At 49.5% G+C, this 18,432-nt stretch overlaps 9 protein-coding genes, besides 1 other annotated feature; 7 read left to right on the top strand and 2 right to left on the bottom strand.

Moving 5' to 3' along the window:
- Positions 1 to 754: 754 nt before the first annotated feature.
- Positions 755 to 2,547, top strand: FFUJ_02333 (related to lactose permease; the record flags this gene model as incomplete). XM_023574050.1 has 5 exons in its annotated part: positions 755 to 1,349; positions 1,405 to 1,893; positions 1,951 to 2,172; positions 2,218 to 2,326; positions 2,388 to 2,547. The coding sequence occupies 5 exons, from the start codon at positions 755 to 757 to the stop codon at positions 2,545 to 2,547; spliced, it is 1,575 nt and encodes a 524-aa protein (XP_023427475.1).
- A 1,036-nt stretch (positions 2,548 to 3,583) lies between these two features.
- Positions 3,584 to 4,793, top strand: FFUJ_02332 (uncharacterized protein; the record flags this gene model as incomplete). XM_023574049.1 has 3 exons in its annotated part: positions 3,584 to 3,720; positions 3,774 to 4,357; positions 4,411 to 4,793. 3 exons carry the CDS (start codon positions 3,584 to 3,586, stop codon positions 4,791 to 4,793), a joined length of 1,104 nt encoding a protein of 367 aa, XP_023427474.1.
- Positions 4,794 to 5,930: 1,137 nt separating this feature from the next.
- On the top strand, positions 5,931 to 6,455 carry FFUJ_02331 (uncharacterized protein; the record flags this gene model as incomplete). Its single annotated transcript, XM_023574048.1, has 1 exon — positions 5,931 to 6,455. One exon carries the CDS (start codon positions 5,931 to 5,933, stop codon positions 6,453 to 6,455), a length of 525 nt encoding a protein of 174 aa, XP_023427473.1.
- Positions 6,456 to 7,123: 668 nt separating this feature from the next.
- Positions 7,124 to 7,843, bottom strand: FFUJ_02330 (uncharacterized protein; the record flags this gene model as incomplete). Its single annotated transcript, XM_023574047.1, has 1 exon — positions 7,124 to 7,843. One exon carries the CDS (start codon positions 7,841 to 7,843, stop codon positions 7,124 to 7,126), a length of 720 nt encoding a protein of 239 aa, XP_023427472.1.
- A 460-nt stretch (positions 7,844 to 8,303) lies between these two features.
- Positions 8,304 to 8,401, bottom strand: a tRNA (tRNA-Ala).
- A 363-nt stretch (positions 8,402 to 8,764) lies between these two features.
- Positions 8,765 to 10,319, bottom strand: FFUJ_02329 (related to CAR2-ornithine aminotransferase; the record flags this gene model as incomplete). XM_023574046.1 has 3 exons in its annotated part: positions 8,765 to 9,562; positions 9,613 to 9,959; positions 10,013 to 10,319. The coding sequence occupies 3 exons, from the start codon at positions 10,317 to 10,319 to the stop codon at positions 8,765 to 8,767; spliced, it is 1,452 nt and encodes a 483-aa protein (XP_023427471.1).
- Positions 10,320 to 10,889: 570 nt separating this feature from the next.
- Positions 10,890 to 12,344, top strand: FFUJ_02328 (related to ethanolamine kinase; the record flags this gene model as incomplete). XM_023574045.1 has 6 exons in its annotated part: positions 10,890 to 11,030; positions 11,105 to 11,195; positions 11,294 to 11,655; positions 11,702 to 11,796; positions 11,855 to 12,100; positions 12,179 to 12,344. 6 exons carry the CDS (start codon positions 10,890 to 10,892, stop codon positions 12,342 to 12,344), a joined length of 1,101 nt encoding a protein of 366 aa, XP_023427470.1.
- A 503-nt stretch (positions 12,345 to 12,847) lies between these two features.
- FFUJ_02327 (uncharacterized protein) lies at positions 12,848 to 14,278 on the top strand (the record flags this gene model as incomplete). XM_023574044.1 has 2 exons in its annotated part: positions 12,848 to 13,218; positions 13,267 to 14,278. The coding sequence occupies 2 exons, from the start codon at positions 12,848 to 12,850 to the stop codon at positions 14,276 to 14,278; spliced, it is 1,383 nt and encodes a 460-aa protein (XP_023427469.1).
- Positions 14,279 to 15,001: 723 nt separating this feature from the next.
- FFUJ_02326 (uncharacterized protein) lies at positions 15,002 to 16,675 on the top strand (the record flags this gene model as incomplete). XM_023574043.1 has 2 exons in its annotated part: positions 15,002 to 15,753; positions 15,799 to 16,675. 2 exons carry the CDS (start codon positions 15,002 to 15,004, stop codon positions 16,673 to 16,675), a joined length of 1,629 nt encoding a protein of 542 aa, XP_023427468.1.
- Positions 16,676 to 17,019: 344 nt separating this feature from the next.
- FFUJ_02325 (oxidoreductase CipA-like protein) lies at positions 17,020 to 18,084 on the top strand (the record flags this gene model as incomplete). XM_023574042.1 has 2 exons in its annotated part: positions 17,020 to 17,094; positions 17,143 to 18,084. The coding sequence occupies 2 exons, from the start codon at positions 17,020 to 17,022 to the stop codon at positions 18,082 to 18,084; spliced, it is 1,017 nt and encodes a 338-aa protein (XP_023427467.1).
- Between the last annotated feature and the right edge of the window lie 348 nt (positions 18,085 to 18,432).

Genomic DNA, 18,432 nt, shown 5'->3' with positions numbered 1-18,432 from the left:
GTTGGGATGATAAGGCAGTAAAAATTGGTCGTATGTCCACAAAGCCGACCGGTTCGACATTAAGCTCGTTGGTCCCAACGAACGAGTCTTGTTACCCGCGAGCGATTGATGATCTTGAAACAGATGAAGGGCATCCTATTACCTGTTACTTTGAATAGGTCCAGGTTGAAAACTGTTGGGGCGTTGTCCGCGGTGCCAACGCCTATGTCGTAATGTTCCAGTTTTCGGCCCGAAGCCAGATCAATGATATATGTTTCAGCAGTCATGCTATCAGATCAATGAAAAAGACAATGGGAAGCATAGAATGGGGGTATATAGGCGCATAAGTGGTGTGTTTTGAGTGACATTGGGGTCTAAAACGATTCTCCAATACCACCTTGTTTCCTCTCATGATCACCGCTCAAAAGCCCCAATCCCGTACAACCTACGTCAACATGCCACGTTACATTTGTTTCTCACACATCGGCCACAACCATATCAGTCCACCACCAACAAGCCAAGCACAAGAATGCAACCCTCTACCACGTATATTCCGACTCTTTAGGGTGACGGGCTAATGCGGCAGTTCGGAAATCTGTAACCCCGTCCTAGTGCGGGTCCACACCATCGTGAGATCACTGCCGCTTCGAGTCTTCCCCGCATGCCGGTCCTCTAATGTTATAAGAAGTAGTTACAGTTGCGATGTATATCTCCAGGAGATCGGCCTCTAGTATCCACACTCTTAACTTTAACATTCAATCACTCAGCCTTCACCATGTCTAAAGAGCTTGATCAGTCTCACAGTGAGCATGTTCATGATGCCAACAACGAAAAGAAAGAAGCAGTGCAGACCCCAGACGCCATCGCGACCGCGCTCAACAATGTAGGAGCTCCGTCCCCGTGGGGTAAAGGCCATCTCAAGCTGTACATAGCTTGCGCGCTCATCTACCTGTGTTCGACCATGAACGGTTACGACGGCTCACTCATGGGTTCAATCAATGTTCTCTCAGAGTATCAGGAATATTATGGGCTGGGTGATACTGGGTCGACCTCAACTGGTTTGGTATTCTCCATATTCCAGATTGGACAGATGGCGGGCGCCTTATTCACCTGGATATGCGACTGGAGGGGCCGCAAGTTGACTCTCGCTGTCAGCTCGTTCCTCATCTGTGTATCTGCTATCTTCACTGCAGTGGCCCCGACTTTGTCTTCGTTTATCGCCGCGAGATTCCTCCTCAGCTTCTTTTCGACCATCAACACCGTCGCTGCGCCGATGCTTCTTGTCGAGATTGCTCCTCCTCTACAACGAGCGACAGTGGCAGGAACATACAACACTTTGTACTATATGGGAAGCATCATTGCAACATTCAGTATGGCTACCCAGTCTTTAACTCAGATTGACCAACCTCACTTACTATATGCTAGCAATGTACGGCGCCAACATCCATTTGAGCGGTAACATCAAGTGGCGTCTTCCCCTCTGGCTGCAGATGCTCTGTCCCGGACTCGTCTGCCTCGGGAGCTGGATGTTGCCTGAGAGTCCGAGATGGCAGGTCGCTCAAGGAAGAATCGAAGCAGCCCGCGAGTTCATTATCAATCATCACGCAAACGGCGACGCAGAGCACCCGATTGTCGCCATTGAAATGCAAGAGATTGAGGATTCACTCGTCGAAGTCCGAGGCCGTTCACAGTGGGCTTGCTTCGATCTACGAAGCCTTTACAAGTCTCGCGCTCGCCGATATCGAATTATGCTCGTCATCGCAATGTCTTGGTTTGGTCAATTTTCCGGCAACAACGTTTCGAGTTACTATCTCCCATTGATGGTCGAGAATGTCGGGATCACCTCTACGAACATGGTGCTTTTGTTGAATGCGTTTTACGCACTCTCTGGATGGGTGGCTGCTACAATTGGAGGTAAGTAAAACCCACAAAGAAGGGCGGCAACTTGTTTAGCTTACAATCATGGATCAGCTCGTCTACACGATATTGTTGGAAGACGCAAGATGCTGATGGGTTCGTGTCTGAGCATGTCTATTGCGCTCGCTATTGTTGCCGCCACTGCAGCAGAGTATGAGCGATCTGGTAGCACACCTTCGAGCTCAGCAAGCATTGCGTTCATCTTTATTTTTGGCGTTGTCTTTGCCGTCGGCTTCACTCCAATGCAGCCCATTTATCCAGCAGAGGTTTTAGCTAGTGAGTTTCCTACTGCCTAACATGATCTATCACTGACACAGACAGATGATATGCGAGCCAACGGTATGATGGTCTTTATGATAACCTCCGGCTGTGCAGGGTTTGTCAATACTTTCGCAGCTCCGGTCGCTATGAAGAACATTCGGTACTGGTTGTAAGTACATCTTTGAAGCCATCCTATAAACAATGTCCCTAATTAACACTTCTTGATACAGCTACGTGTTTTTTGTGTTCTGGGATCTCTTTGAGTTTACCTTCATCTACTTTTTCTTTGTCGAGACCAAGGGCCGGACATTGGAGGAACTCACCGCTGTATTCGCAGCCAAGAATCCACGCAAAGCGAGTACCCGCCGGATCTCAGAGCCTGACTGTTAGACAATCCACAACGATCAGCTCTCTAGGAGGTTGAATCATGAATCTGATAGCTATAGTATTAGTGTATCTAGCAGATATGCCCACGACAACTATGTAAGAGCACTAGTACATCAGTGGGTGATAATAACTGTGAGGCGCCAACGGGGAAAGAAGTGAATGGCAAATTTAGGATGATCTATTGATCAGTAGATCTCCCTGTTAACAATCTTTATACACCTGCTGCTATATGGTACTTTTAGTTCATAGAAAGTTGAAGGTACTTTAGATCATTATCCCTCTACTTCTGGTTGGGAGAATACAATGAGCTCGCTATGCTTGTTCTTACGATACAGCTTACAAGGAAGAAGAAACTGCAAGATGGTGGAGCTCATGATTAAAGTTTATCCTTAAACACGTTTCTTTTTATTAAGGGTTAATGAGAATAAGGAGATCATGGCGAATATGGTGCTAGTGGCCCATGAGCACTAAGCCGGACTTTCATATTCGCGTCCAAGCTGCTTCCAAGAGCCGATTGATCCTTGTCCCGGCAGACCAGATTTGATCTCCGAGACTCTGCTACACGCTAGAGTGATATTTTGTAATTCCGTTCAGGGTCACCCGAAAGCCAAGAGTGCAAACTGTTCGCTAATACCCCGCGATCTACGAAAAGAAGGTCAAAATCCGGGGAAGATCTGGAGGTCACGATGTCAAGTAGATCAATTCGTGAACGGAAGAAGCAAGGGTCTACAGCTTCCGATGCTTATTTGGGATCTAATAAAGAATATCACGGTTCCCTGCCACGCTCTAGCTTGGCATTTCCGGCTCCGCAGCTACGGATATCACCCAAAGCGGAAGCTTGTCGCAAATAGATTTGGACGCTGGGACCAAGCTCGGGCCGTTCGTTTGACTCTTGGGCCAATGTAACCTTCAGGAGCTGGTGACGTCCATACTGTAGTTAAACTCCTATATAAGATGAGATTACGACCACTCGAGCTTCCAACATCAGTACCTTCATAAGCCTTGAATCATCCTGAAATACCCCCCACATTTGAGATCAATGAAGAGCTTCAGTCTTCTCGCATTGGGTCAGGCCCTGCTTGCAGCAGCCACTCCTCATGGCTCCAAGCTCCCCGCCCGCCAACAAGGCAATAGCTTCGCAGGCGTAAACTCCTTCTTCCTCCATGCTTTCAAGCAGTAAGCTTCACCTATTCACGTAACAATCAGGATATCAACTGACATCCGTACAGGCAGGATAGATTGGATGTCCTGGATGCCATCAAAGATGCAAATCTGAAGGTCTTACGAATCTTCATTTCACCAACTGGCCAGAACGCCAAGAATACCGGCTCAATCGCAATGCCTGACATTGAGCCCCAAACCGTGGGTGTCTGGGACGACACCCAGCTCAAAGCCATAGATCAGCTCATGGTAGAAGCCCAAGCCAGAGGCATCAAGCTCACCATCGCGATCCATGATCGCTACCAGCTCGGCTGCTGGGGAAGCGATGCCTACGTAACAAAGTACAAGCTTCCTGCAGTAGACTGCAACACTCAACCTGCTAGTGCCAACAACGTCGAGTTTTGGTACTCGGACAAGAACTGTATTTCGGATTTTCAGAATCGCATCCGTCACGTTCTTGAGCATAAGAACACACTAATCAGCGGTAGTCCAGCCTGGAAAGACCTGAGCAGCCATATCTTTGCGTTCAACATCCAGAACGAGGGGCAGGGCCATCTGAACAACAATATCCCGCCTCATCCGTCGTGGTGGTGCGATCGAGCTGGCTTCATGCGGGGCATTATGGGTAGCAGTAAGGTTCTGATCTCCACTGGTAAGTCATCGTGCACACAGAGTTATCACTAAATCGCTAACACGAGATTATAGGTGGCGGTAATGAATTTCCCAACTCAGATATCCCGGAGAACTGGGCCTGCAAGGCCTTGGACCTCGTCACAATCCACTCGTACAGCGGCGTCAACGAATTCAAGAACAAGGGCCCAGTTGCGCTGCAGCACGCCAAGAGCGCCAACAAGCTCATGCTCTTTGAGGAGTTTGGTGCTACAGGGAGCAGTAAGGCTACCACTGTCGGGCAGCATATTGACGTGTTTAATGGTCTCGGTGTGCCGTGGATGCCGTGGCAGATCAGCAAGCCTGGAAACAAGGCGAATGATTATGAGTTTTGGACTGATGAGCCTACTTATGATGTTGTTGAGGATGGTTCGAATGATGCTCTGGCAAAGAGCGCTGCGCAGACGTGGTCGATCTAGAAACTATGAGGAGTGTTGAGTCTGGTCAAGCGGAGTTGCCATGGGAGATATCAGCCTCTATAGCTTGAACAACATTCGATACTCTTGATTCAATATAGTTGTATATCAGAATGTGTATATCGTAACGCCTAGTATTATATTCACATCAATTCGTTGTTCCCAACTCTCACCTTCGCAGAATTGCCCATCCACAAACCCCGCAATCTTCAGCAGTCCCGGCTACCAAAGAAGCTGCCATTGTGTTATCGCCTGCCTCTCCAACTACTGTAACTGCGAATATCCTACCAGCGGCGACCGCACCGGTCAAGTCAACGGCGCTCTCGGCGTGAGCATTTTCTGCGTCGCGTTTGCTTTCTGCGGCATGGAAAAGGCCAGCTTCCACAAGACCCGTCATACTTCTTGATATATAATTACGGAGGTGGCGGAAAGGTGATTGGGACCTACGATATGGATGTCGGGGATGCTGGAAAAGTCGTTGGTATTACCGAGGGTCATGCGGCTGTCGCTTGGAGGTATGTTCCATATTCGAATGTTTGCACCTAGAAAGGCCATTAGTATATTTTGATAGCCAGCGACATTCTGACAATAAGGCCTTTTTAATCCTCTTCAAGGCATCAGTTTTAGTCACGTCAATTTTGACGTCCTCGGCCTGTCGATCGTACATGCACCATCAGTCCTCATGTTTGATCCATCATAGAGAAATGCCTATCTCAAGTTGTCCCAACTCTCCGTTTCCTAGTACATTTAACACGAAGAAACCAATTTTACTGCAAGTAAATACGGTGCGGACGTTGTTCTAGTTCTCTTTCAATTAAGATTGCAGTCAATGGCTCATGGTTATTTTCGTAAAAGCTCGTATTAGGTCTAATTATCTTGGAAGCCCACAACAAACTAAGGAGCGTGGCGTCAATAGCTGAATCCTCCAGCCTTATAGCTCAGCACAGCGCCAACTGTAGCTAGTGTACCGGCCGATCGGCACACCAAAAGCTAATAGCCTCTCACTAGGATTCAATGGTTCCAGATTTGCGAAATTACAAGCCCCTTACCCACGATCTATAAACAAAGATCTGTTCCCCAGTCTTGGCACTGCGTTCATCACAATCGTTTAATCTCTGGCCCCATTCACTCGTTTTCAAGATGCGTTTCTCACTGCAGGCACTCTCCCTTTTCCTGGTCTCGTCCCAGGCAGGTTTCGCCGTCGCGGGACTCTGCAAACCGTCAACGACTACAACAGCCGCTGCGACCACCACCACCGCCTCCGTCCCCCAAGGAACCCCCATCGACGCCGTCCTCTCCGATGGAAGCGTGGTCAATACCTATCTCAACGACGTGTATCTCAGCGATCAAGGAAACACCCCCGCAACCTTCATCCTCGAACCGACAACCAGCCGCCTCACCACGAACATTGGTGGCATCACATATTACCTGCAAACCGTCATCCCGCTTGGCCCTCAACTCTCATTCCAGTTTGACACCTATCAAAACATTGTGAACAACCAGTACCGATACTTTGTCAAATGCGACGTCGTCGCCGGCTTTCTGTCGTGCGCTTCTGAGAGTGGTTCAACGCCTATTTATTGGCACATTGAGAGCAACAACATTTTCTATGGCAATGAGAACGTGCTCACTGATGTTACTACTGCGCAGTTTAAGTTCCAGTAGAGCAGGCTATAGCGCGACTTGTGTGGATAAGCTTGCCTGGCAATCGGTGATGTGTTGAGGGACACATGGGCGCTGGTGCGCTGTACAAGGGAGTGAAGACCATTTATCAGCTGGGACTTTTTGGGTCAGAATCAATTCTCATTCTTTGTGTGTGGTTCAGCAATTAATATCGCTGTTTGAATAAGTGACTGCGCTTCTCCTTTCTCGCTTCCATCTCCTCTTAGAGTCGAGTGCCGTACGGGACTCTTGAGCCTTGAGTGCTGAGCCAATTATGTCCCCTGTTCCGCTGTCCCCTGTTCCGCTGTCCCCTGTTCCGCTGTCCCCTGTTCCATTGTTTTCTTCTGCTGCCGAGCCATCTTCTTTATACTTGATGGAGGGGCCTTGTCGTCGTACGTCAACCAACCGGTCATCGGCTGAACAACAACTCCTTCTTCTCCATCCATTTGAACTGGCCACTTTGAATACCCGAGTAAACCTCCAACCATCATGAAATGACGGAGATTCTGGCCATGCCCGACCAGAATAGGTAGCGTTGCAACAGCAGAGGGCGCATCATCATTGAGGTCGAGACGCTGGTCAATTCCACGTGGTATAAGAAAGTTAACAAGCCAACCACCGCTCAAATGTTCGCTTTGTTCCGCTTTGAGCATATCTTCCCAGAAGTCATCCTACCGTTTCGGGTCCGTATCATCAGCTGCAACGAAAGCATCGTCATGATGATACTTTCCAGCTTGTAGCATTCTGTCCAGGAAATGTAAATGGCGGTTAACCGGTGCCTCCATCTCCTTCCTCAAGCGTCTGATTGCCGCCAACTTTTCACGCAGTCGGTCCCAGTCTGCCGGTTCTCCTATAAATATCCCCCTCTTGGGAGAGCGAGTATTCTTGTCACTTAACGTCCGATGTTGTCGAGCTGGGCAATATTTGCCGCGTAGTAAGAGAGCGGCCGAAACGGTGTCCTCGGGCGTGGTCTGGCTGAAATCGGGCATAAGAACTCCCGCCAAAAGATCATTAAGTGCTGTTTCGACCATATTGGACAAGCGGTTCGCCACCTCGGTTGGGTTATTGAGTTCTTCTGGAGTAAAAGTTGGGATAGTTGTAGGTTTCGTAATCCGGAAGCGATATAAGATCTGGGTTTTTAGCTGTGCCAGAATAGCAAGCCATATATCCTCTACCCGAATATTAAGGGCCGAGTCGCTGTCGTAGATATTTGTCGCAGCCCAGACAAATCCGTTCTGACAGGGCTCTAGCTCAGGACCGTCGCCGTGTAACTGAATTTGGAAGACGCCATTACTTTTACTCCGGTCAGTAGGGGAGAGCATAGCGAGATACTCACCCCCATCGCGGGCTATGGTATTCCGCGTCATTCTGGCTGTATTTGTCATCGCCATGTTGATATGTGTTTCAGTGGAAAGATAGTTGAAAGTGCTTTGTTGGGTTTTGTTCTGGTACGTGATTGATGATGGAGAAGATACGATGATGAGAGATGGAGAAAGATTGCGGGAGTAACTGGGTGAAGGAAGTTTGAGTACGTTGTTCCGTCGGAGTGGCAACAGAAGTGTCGTGCTTTCCATTCCGACGGGACATCGAGAAGAAATCTGGTGTTTTTAGAAAGCGCTGGCTTGACTTCTTTCTCACCTCTGATCGACCCATCAGCCTGGCAGGCAAGCGTACCTGCATTCGGATCGTAAACTTTTGACGCCAGTGGAAGGAGGTAATCGCAGTTCAATTGTAATGCTCAAAGTCATTGCATTGGGCCGCTCATTCTTTGTAAGTTGGTGCAAAAAAAGAAAACCAATGCTGTCGCTGGAGGTCAAAAATTGGAACTTGGTGGAGTCTAACCACCTGCGTTGGACGAACAGGGAATCGAACCCTGGACCACTCCCAGATGCGAGCATCTGATGGACGAAACTTGCTAAGGGAATATTATACCACTAAACCATTCGCCCTGAATTGTTGAGCAGCTGTGTCAAATTGCTGTCTAGATCGCGCGCGCAAGGCTGGTGCTTCAGAAATTGATCGGGTATCGCGAATCACTCATGTTGTCTGAAGCGGTAGCCATTGAAGTTTATAGTGATGATATTGGTATTTTGAGCTTTTTTCTGGAGATTGGGTTTTGTAAGGATTGAAACTCTGGGCGAGAGAGTTTTGTGATGATGTTTGAACTTTGTAAACTCACCGTTGCAACGGTGCAAGCCAACACGATTCAACCACAAAGAGTTATACACATCAGCCCTAAACTTTTGCAATAAACAAAAAATCACTAGCAATCTACTAAATAAATACAAAAACTCTTCTATACACTTTTCCCCTCACTGCGCAGCAACCATCGCCGCAGCAGGCTTAACCTCAACCTCAACATCGTCAATCTCCATCTGCAGGGTAATCTTCTCCCAAACCGCCGAGTTACCCAACTCCTCAAACGTATCCTCCACCACCCTCGCCGTCCTCTCCACAATCTCATCAACATCCTCCTTCGTCACGATAAAAGGGGGACAGATCAGGAAATGATCTCCACTGTACCCATCATACCCGCCGTTAGCGTTGAACAGCGCGATTTCGTACCCAGCGCTCATTCCGCGCGCGTGCAGCAGGCCGTTGAGCCCGAGATCATACGGGAACGGGGTCTTGGTCTTTTTGTTGGTCACGAATTCGACAGCCCAGAAGAGGCCGCGCCCGCGGATGTGGCCGACGTATGGCATCGGGAGGAGGCGCTCTTTGAGCTTGGTGCCGAGATACGCACCCATTGCGTCGACGTGCGAGAGCATGTTTTCGTCGCGGATGATTTGTTGGACTTTGAGGGCGGCGGCGGCGGCTTGGGGATGGGCCATGTAGGTTTGACCGTGGGCGAAGCCCTTGCCGCTCTTTTGGAAGGACTCGACGAGCTTGGAGTTGATCATGACTGCAGAAACAGGAGCGTATCCCGCACCAAGACCCTTACCGACGACGAGAATATCAGGGACGACATCTTCCTGCTCCCAAGCATGAAGAGTGCCTGTACGACCCATTCCGCACATGACTTCGTCAAGAATAAGAAGAGCATTGTACTTCTCGCAAACAGCCTTCATAGCAGGGAAATATCCCTTCAACGGCATAGCACAACCGCTCGCCTACAAAATCAGATCAGACCATACCAGAACAAAGATAAGAGACGACTTACACTCCCTCCAACAGTCTCAGCCACAAAAGCGCAGACCTTCTCAGGTCCAATTCTCAAAAACTCATCATCGAGCTCCTGGGCAAGACGCGCAACATACGCCTCGTCGTCTTCACCGTCACGCTGTCCTCTGTACGAACTACACGCGGACACGCGAGAAGAATTCTGCGAGATCAACTGCACGAAGGGATCTTTTCGCACTTTGAAGTCACCCAGCGTCAGCGCACCGAGCGTAGCGCCGTGCCATGCTCCCACACGAGTTATGAAGTGGCTTCGCTCAGTCTGAGGGATAGCGAGGTGCGCAAAATGCGTTTTCGCAAGCTTGAGCGCGACTTCGACGGCTTCAGATCCTAAGCATCAATTAGCACTCCGTCATCCACGAGGCAAAAGTGCATAGACTTACCTGATCCGCAAAGAACAGCCTTGGACATTTGGCCATTCGTAGACTCGACGAGGAAGTCTGCAAGATCTTCAGCAGCCTGCGTCTTGTAGAAACCAGGATGGCAGTACGGGACATTCACAAGCTGCTCTGCAACAGCTTTCTGAACGTCCTTGTTATCATAGCCCAGACACGCAACAGCCGCTCCACTCGTAGCGTCGAGAATCTTGCGTCCATCGCTAGTGTTCAGATAGATCCCATCTGTCGACTCAAGAAGAGCCGCGGGATGTTTCTGAAAGTTTTTGTAAAGAAGACTGTTTGTAGGCGCCATGGTGTGATGCTGGAATGTTGATGAATTGAGTTTTCCATTGTGTCGCGTGCCTTTCTTCTTATATACCTCGATAATATCAGAGATGTATTCATTACTCTCCTAGCTCTTGACAATCATTGATAGACAGACGCGAAAATGTTTCGATAAGCCTTAGTCTCCGTCGTGGCTGACCAATATTACCAGGTATGTAGTGTAATGATCCTTTCTGGCGGGCCGCATGAGCCAGGGCCACAGCAAGAAGCAAAGCGGTGTCTTATACCCAGCCTCCAATCACTCCCTCTCGTCCCATTCTACAGCATGTTTTTGATCTACGTCAAGTGTGAGACACGGGCCAAGAAAGCTATTTGATGCTGTCTCATCTCAGCCGCAGCTGCAGCGTCGATCTTTGCTGCTTACAGCCCGCCCTTGGGAAAAGCGGCACGGGCGGCTGCACCCAGAGGCGCAGACAGCTACTTTAAGGCCTTTCCCATCTTTACTCCTCACATCCTTTTCACCATCTTTATCTCTTATTGGATATTCTTTGTTTATATCGCTTACTTTTTAGATTTGCTGAACTGCCGAGAGTGGAGAATGGATGTCCCGTTCAAGGATGTTGTCTTTGATACGGCGGATCCTTATGGATCAGCCCTGTCGCTTCTTCCGCTCCTGTTCCCCGATCGGAAGATCGACGAGATGCATGTTTCCGCTTTGACTCAGGGCACGACAAATGGCGTGAGTATTGCCTCATACAGACCTCGCCTCTACCAAGTACACGGGACGTTTTCGCTAAAAAGCAAAATTGGCAGCTTTTCAAGATTACCATCGATGCAAGCACGGCAGATGCAGTGCTGATCAAGGTCTACGGAGATGGCACGGACATCACCATTGATCGCGAGAGTACGTACCCATTCCCCCAATGCCCTGCTCCCCGAGAGTCTGCCACTCGTCTGGAACTTCCGTCTTGGATTCGTGTCTAACGTGACATGTCGCGACAGAGGAACTCAGGGTGCACAAGCTCCTGGCTGAGCGTCAACTGTCTTCATCTCCACTGGTCCGCTTCAGCAATGGACATGCCTATCAGTTCATCTCTGGGCGAGTCTGCTCTGAAGGCGACATGTCTGAGACCAGAATTTTCCGCGGCGTTGCGAGGGAGCTTGCTCGGTGGCACGCGACCCTTCCTACAGCGGACCCTGAGGACGTCTTGACCTACAAACCAGGCGTTTGGTCCACCGCGAAGAAATGGCTGGATGCTATATCCAAACATCCCCACCGATCACAGGCCGAAATTGATGATTTGCATGAAAAGTTCAAGTATCTAGCCGATGCCTTGTTGCCGACTGACGTGTCAGAGCCCTTGGTGCGTCGTTGCATGTATTTTGCTTGTCTGTCACTAACCCGCACAGGTTCTCGCTCACGGCGACCTTTTGTGCGCAAACATAATTGTACAAGAGTCGGATGATGGCATTGATGTCGCATCAGTTCGGTTCATTGATTACGAGTATGTCATACCCTGCTCTGCAAATGTCCCCAAACCAGAGACACTGAACCACCCAAAGACACGCCACATACTGTCCTCGGGCCTTTGAACTAGCAAATCATTTCGCTGAATGGACCGGCTTCGACTGCGACTACACTCTGCTCCCCAAGACATCAACCCGACAGGCGTTCATCGCAGAATATCTGACGACCTACACCGAACTCTGTCGGGAGCACAACATAGACGTCCCGTCTGTCGATGATGCTGCAGTGGATAATCTAATGCGTCAGGTCGATGATCACAGAGGTTTTCCAGGGTTCTATTGGTAAGTCGACATACTGTCTCACAGGCAGATACGTGTGTGGTGGTACAGGACAAGACACTGATTACACTGCTGCGACAGGGGTCTCTGCGCTCTCATCCAGGCTGAGACAGCGACCGGAACTATTGATTTCGACTACGCGGGATATGCCGCGAAGCGCTTCGCAGAATACGAGGACTGGCGTAGTGTACGGGAGGGAAATAGTCCGTCTCTGTCCATGAGGGAGAAAGCCTGGTCAATGCCGTAGACTTGACACCCCCACAGTAAGGCATCAGCGGGCGAGACAAGCATTAATCGCCTTAGACAGAATACGTACTACAAGTAGACGACAGAAGAGAAAAAGTCAGACACCTACCTAAACTTGATTGGTCACACGCCGTGCAATGTATGACTCGTCTTGGCCAAAGGGAGCCTCTGGCACGCGCACAGCAGCACATGATGGGCCATGATTCGTCTACGTAGCAGTTCCCCTTTGAGAAGAGGCGCTTTTTTTTTCGTTTCCCTTTTTTTTCTCGCCTGCTTCGGGAGAGCTGACGCAAAAGCCAAGCCTAGCCCGATCGCATGATCTAGAACATGCATGGGCCGTGCGAGAGAAGATCGACCATGTCAAAAATGATGGGGAGAGAAGAGAAGATATCGGAGAATAAAAAATTCTGCTTAAATGAGGCGAACACTAGAACTGACCATATCAACCTCCTCTCCTCGGGGTTTCTTGGTCTTGTACATATCCCCTTTTTCTTCAGTGCTATCATGGCGGTAACTGGTCGTTTCCTCTCTAGCATCGGCGCCGATGTTTTGTGGCGGTCAAGCCGAGACCTGAAGATCCTCATCCTTCTCCGCTTCATCCGCCTCCTCGGCTATGGAGGCACGACGCTTGTTCTGGCGCTGTATCTCAACGCGCTGGGATTTCACGATACACAGATCGGTCTCTTCATGACGCTGACCCTCGTGGGTGATCTTGCTATTAGCTTTATCCTCACTTGGGTCGGTGATCGTGTTGGTGTGAGATTGACTGCTGTTGTTGGAGCGCTGTTGATGAGTGCTGGAGGCGTGGCGTTTGCGTACTTTGAGAATTTCTGGCTGTTGCTTCTTGCGAGTATCGTTGCTGTTATTAATCCAAGGTATGTTATCCCTTTTTGTGAGAGTGAGCGAGGAGACTGACGGTGTAGTGCGAATGAGATTGATCCCTTCAAGGCAATTGAGGAATCAGCGATTGCTCGCCTCAGCACAGCACATACATGCAATGACATGTTTGCATGGTGGTCTATGCTAGGCATGTTCGGCACAGCAGCAAGTAATCTCCTCACAGGCTGGCTCATCAACGCCCTCGAAGACAACGGCATGAAAAAGCTAGATTGCCACCGCATGATCTTCCTCGGCTATGCCGGTATCGGCCTCCTGAAGCTCATGTGTTCACTCCTCCTCAGCTCCGAAGTCGAGCAGATGCCCCTCCAAAAAGAATCCTGCTCAACCCCCCAATCCGGCATCCTCACGCCCGAAGAAGAATTATCCGATGATGAGACTGCACCTCTTCTTGACGATAACAGCTCCGGCTACGGCGCCGTCCCCCAAACACAAGTCCAAGTCCTCGCCGCCGCACAGGAGAAGCGCCTCTTCACTCCAGCGTCGTTCGACTTCATGTGGAAGCTCTCGCTCGCGCTGATACTTGACTTTGTGGGCTCTGGCCTCGCACAGATCTCGTGGATGACATACTTCTTCAAGCGCGAGTACGACATGCCCGAGGGAGCGCTGGGCTCTGCGACCTTCACCGCCGGCATTATCTCCTCCGTGCTGAACCTCGCGTCGTCACCGCTGTCACGCGCCATTGGACAGGTGCAAACCATGGTGCTATGTCACACGGTAAACTCCATCTCACTGCTCATGGTGTCTGTGCCGGGGAATAAGTACATCGCGCTTGTGATTTTCATCTTTAGAATTGTTACGCGCGAGATTGATAATGCGCCTAGACAGGCGTTCATCTCGGCAGGGGTTTTGGACCATGAGAGGACTTCGGCTATGGGCGTTGTTAATATCACAAAGACCATTGGCAGTTGTCTTGGTTTGTACATCACGGGTTTGTTTGCGGGCTTGGATAAGTTCTGGCTTGCGTTCATTCTCGCTGGTGCACTTAAATTGTCCTACAATGTTTTGATCCTGGCATTCTTCTGGAAGAGGCGTTGAAAAGTATATCATTGTTATTTTACGCATCGTTGTCACTGCATAATTTGTGTTTTTGCATCCTGCATTAGTTAGATTGGTCGAGTCCTGTACCTCGATATCCCAATGGTAGTAAGACCTGTGCTCAACAAGTTTCTCAATATTTGTGCTCTGATAAGGCCCATTCCAACCACCAGGTTCCAGTCGTCATATCAACGACATACTGCGATACCGCTCCGCCGTATCAACTTCATTTCGCGGAGTCGGCCCATGCCGTGCCGCTGTATCAAATGCAATGAAACATATCTAGAACAAGATTAGGTGGCCTCAACACATCTGCCGGCTGAACTCACCGTTCAACATGGCATGATTTGGTATCTGTACAAGGCATTGGGTGCATCCCTGGATACTGCATCTGCGGCAACCCAATTACTTCTCACCACTGACTGAACTATTGATCTGACTTCAGCCGTCTGTGCATGCATATTGAGGTTCCCTTGCTGATCTACTTCAGCTGAATTGGGCCGAAAGTGGCTTGCTGACATCCCCCATTAAGGATGTGATTGATGCCCTGCACTCATCCCCTCGATATCACATTCGTAAGCTCCAAATTGGTATATCCTCCTCATTTCTGTCTTACATGGTGTGCACCTATAATACCCTCAGGGTCTCTCTCATCTATCGTCTCCTTCTCTCATCCAATCTCACAAGCTTCTCCAAGTCATTTCCATTGGTCAATCCTTTACTATGGACCATCTTCTCCATCTCGATACAGACGTCGTCTGTCTCCTCGCCAAACTAAACTCCTACGACTATATCATCGTAGGAAGCGGTTTCGGTGGAGGTCCTTTAGCTGAACAGCTTGTATCCCAACAATACAAAGTCTTGCTGATTGAGCGTGGCCCTGTCATTTTCTCAACCCATGTTCTCAATACCTCTCGCCCTTACTTCAACCGCGGCGCAAGCAACTCCCCCGAGGGCAACGAGCGCGTATATGACGCTGTAAAGGCCAAAGTACAATGCACCGACCGCTCTGACAGTTATGTCGGAGGTCCCGTGTATTGTGTCGGTGGACGATCCAATCTCTGGGGTACTTGGATCCCAGAAATTGGTGATGAGACTCTGGGTGCTTTCTTCCCGACTGATGTTGTTGATTACCTCAAGGGCGAAGAGGTCCAAGGATATAAAAAGGCCTTTAGATACCTCACTGACTCACAGCCTGGCGACGTCATCTACCCAGAGGGCGACGGCAAGCATGAAGTTAGCGCTTCAGAGATTGGCGATGCAAATGACATGTTGAATAATGCCTTGTCTGGCTCAAAGTTCGATCTCATGCCTATCGCAGCGCAGTTCAATGCCCCTGCACCATACAAGTTCGCTCAAGGTGCATACAGCACTACCTTGGGTATCATCAATCGCATGTATGCCAATGATCAGTATCTCTCTGTTCTACTCAACACGGAGGTCATAGCTGTCCAGCACACTGCCAGTAACACATTGTAAGTACATCAGCTCATAGACTTAAGCTACAACTGACGACGAAGGCGTAGCAACAAAAGCGTTAACGCTCTCAAGATCAGAGACAAATCCACCAACACCATCAAAGAGCTCTATGTCGGCAGAGCCAAAGTCATCCTTTCCGCTGGCACAATCGGCACCGCCTCTATCGCCCTCAACAGCGGTCTTGACCACCTCAACCCTCTGGTCGGCAAAGGCCTCATCGACCATAATGTATGCTACGTGCGCTTCGCCAAGCAAAAGTCCGACACCGTCACCTCGAAGCCCCTCAATCTCAAAACACACCTCAAAGTCGGTGGCGAAGAATGTCTCGTCACAGTGACGATCAATGCGAATTTCTTCTTGGCGGGAAGTTCCGCGACGCTCAACACGACGCATTTCTATCGTCGTGATGGGACCCTCATGAGTCCTACTAAGGATGCGGCTGATGAGAAGGAGAACTTCGATACCATCTGTGTGCTATTCGAGTTTGTTGGAAAACTTGATGATGAGAATTCCGTGCTCAGCCTTCCGGGCTTGGATCCGGTGCTGGATATTCGCCGACCACCGATCAAGCATGAGGTTCAATGCGCGATGGAGGATATCATTCGTCGAGTTCGAGATGCCTTTGTTGGGCTGAAGCCTAACCAGGCTACGTATGCCGACCCAGGAGTGTGTCCTGATCCGGGACTCAGACCACAGCATCTGGGGTTCGGAGTGTTTTCTCACGAGTGTGGGACGATGAGAATGGATGGACCCAAGGGGCCTGGTGTTGTAGACTCAAACCTCAAAGTCAAGGGCCTGGATAATCTATGGGTTTGTGATCTTTCGGTTCTTCCTGTTAGTCCTGAAGCCAATCCCTCGTTGACTCTGGCGGCTCTTTCGCTGAGACTGGCTGAGCATTTGTGCGGCAAGAATCATTGAGACGGAAGAGGGCTTTGTCTCCAAGGATTAATGGAATGAGTGGTATGTTTGCATAATAGTTATCTAAATTGATAGGAAGGATTCATTCATTTGTAATCTGGGCAGCCTTTGATGTCATTCGTCCGTGAGCTCCGGCCGAAAACCGGTCGCAGAGCCTAATCTCCAACAACGTTCGGCCGAAGTCCGGATTTAACATTGCGAATATCCATTTATTTTTGGTTGGCTTTCTATACTTAAGATGTCCTGTATCTACACTCGTTCTATATTCAATCTCAACTCTACTCATCTTCATCCTTCATGAACCAAAGCCCGACAACACCTTCGTTCGTGCCCCCAGCCTAGCCATGTCCGCGTTACAATTTGCAAAAGATCAGCCTGAAGGCTTCTCTAACCGCATCGAAAGAGTTGCCATTGTCGGAGTAGGTCCCATCTATCAACTACTCGTTCATTCCTCTGACTTTAAGTAGGCTGGCGGCCGACAAGGCGCCCAGATAACCGAGCAACTCCTCAAGACTGGAAAACACACCATCACTGCACTTACCCGGATCGGCAGTGTTTCCAAGCTTCCAGACAACATCAAGACTATCCCCATCGATTATGAAGATGAAGAAGCTATCGCATCAGCTCTGAAGGACCAACAACTCCTCATTATTACCCTCGCCGTCAATGTCGACCCAGAAGTCCATCACCGCATCGTCCGTGCAGCTGGAAAAGCGGGCGTTCGCTATATCATCCCCAACATTTACGCAGCGAACGTGGTCATTGAAAACCAAGGTTCCGTCGATGACTTCTTCCCCGCTGCACCGCCAATCAATCTCCTCAAAGAAATCGAGCGCGTTGGTGTCAGCTCTTGGATCCTTCTCGTAGGAGGCGTCTGGTTTGACTATAGCCTTCCCTCTGGAGAGTCTTTCATGGGCTTTGATATCGATAACCGCAAGGCTACGTTGTTCGATGATGGTGAAGCAAAGATCAACACTAGCACGTTGGCTCAGTTCGGTCGTGCCGCTGCTGCCATTGCCAGCCTTAAAGAGATCCCGGACAATGAAGCCGATGAATCCCTGAGTGTCGCTCAATTTCGAAACAGACCTGTGTATCTCTCAAGCTTTTATGTGAGCCAGAAGGATATTCTGAAAAGTATTCAGCGCGTCACGAGCACGACAGACGCGGACTGGGGGGTCAAGTATGAGAGCAGCAGTGGTCGAATTGAGAATGGCAAGGCTTTAGGGAGGTCTGGTAACATCATGGGACTTGTGCAGGCTTATTATTCGTTCATCTTCTCACCCGAGGGTCAGAAGCTAAAGACCCAAGACAGGTTGCACAATGAGCTTCTGGGGCTGCCGGAGGAGGACTTGGATGCAGTGGTCAAAGATTGTGTTGAAAGGGCTGAGAACAAGTTCCGAGCACTGTGACTGTAACGCGCCAATCGTTCAGTCCATTTAGCACCCACCGAGGTGCGGTATAAAAATACAACCACAATTGTGGACTTTTTTATTGTGATTTCGGCGAGGCGTAATCTACTCAGACCAATTGCCAACCGCCAGCTGGCACATGTGAGCGCACAGCCTGACATGATAACTGGCCACCAATCACTTGCACCAAACCGTTTTTTCAGCTGCCTGAAAGTAATCAACTACCAACAAGTGATACAGATTACTCCAATAACATCCGCAGCCCCAGCATCGAGAGGGTCGAAAAAAACTCCATTTTACATCAAACTTTCTACCCGACTCTTGATATTGCTTACAAACAGACAGGAA

This window comes from Fusarium fujikuroi, chromosome FFUJ_chr03 (genome assembly GCF_900079805.1).
Source record: "Fusarium fujikuroi IMI 58289 draft genome, chromosome FFUJ_chr03".
Taxonomy (NCBI): Eukaryota; Fungi; Ascomycota; class Sordariomycetes; order Hypocreales; family Nectriaceae; genus Fusarium; species Fusarium fujikuroi.
Note: the sequence above shows the minus strand (reverse complement) of the source record. Positions and strands in the feature narration are given on the sequence as shown.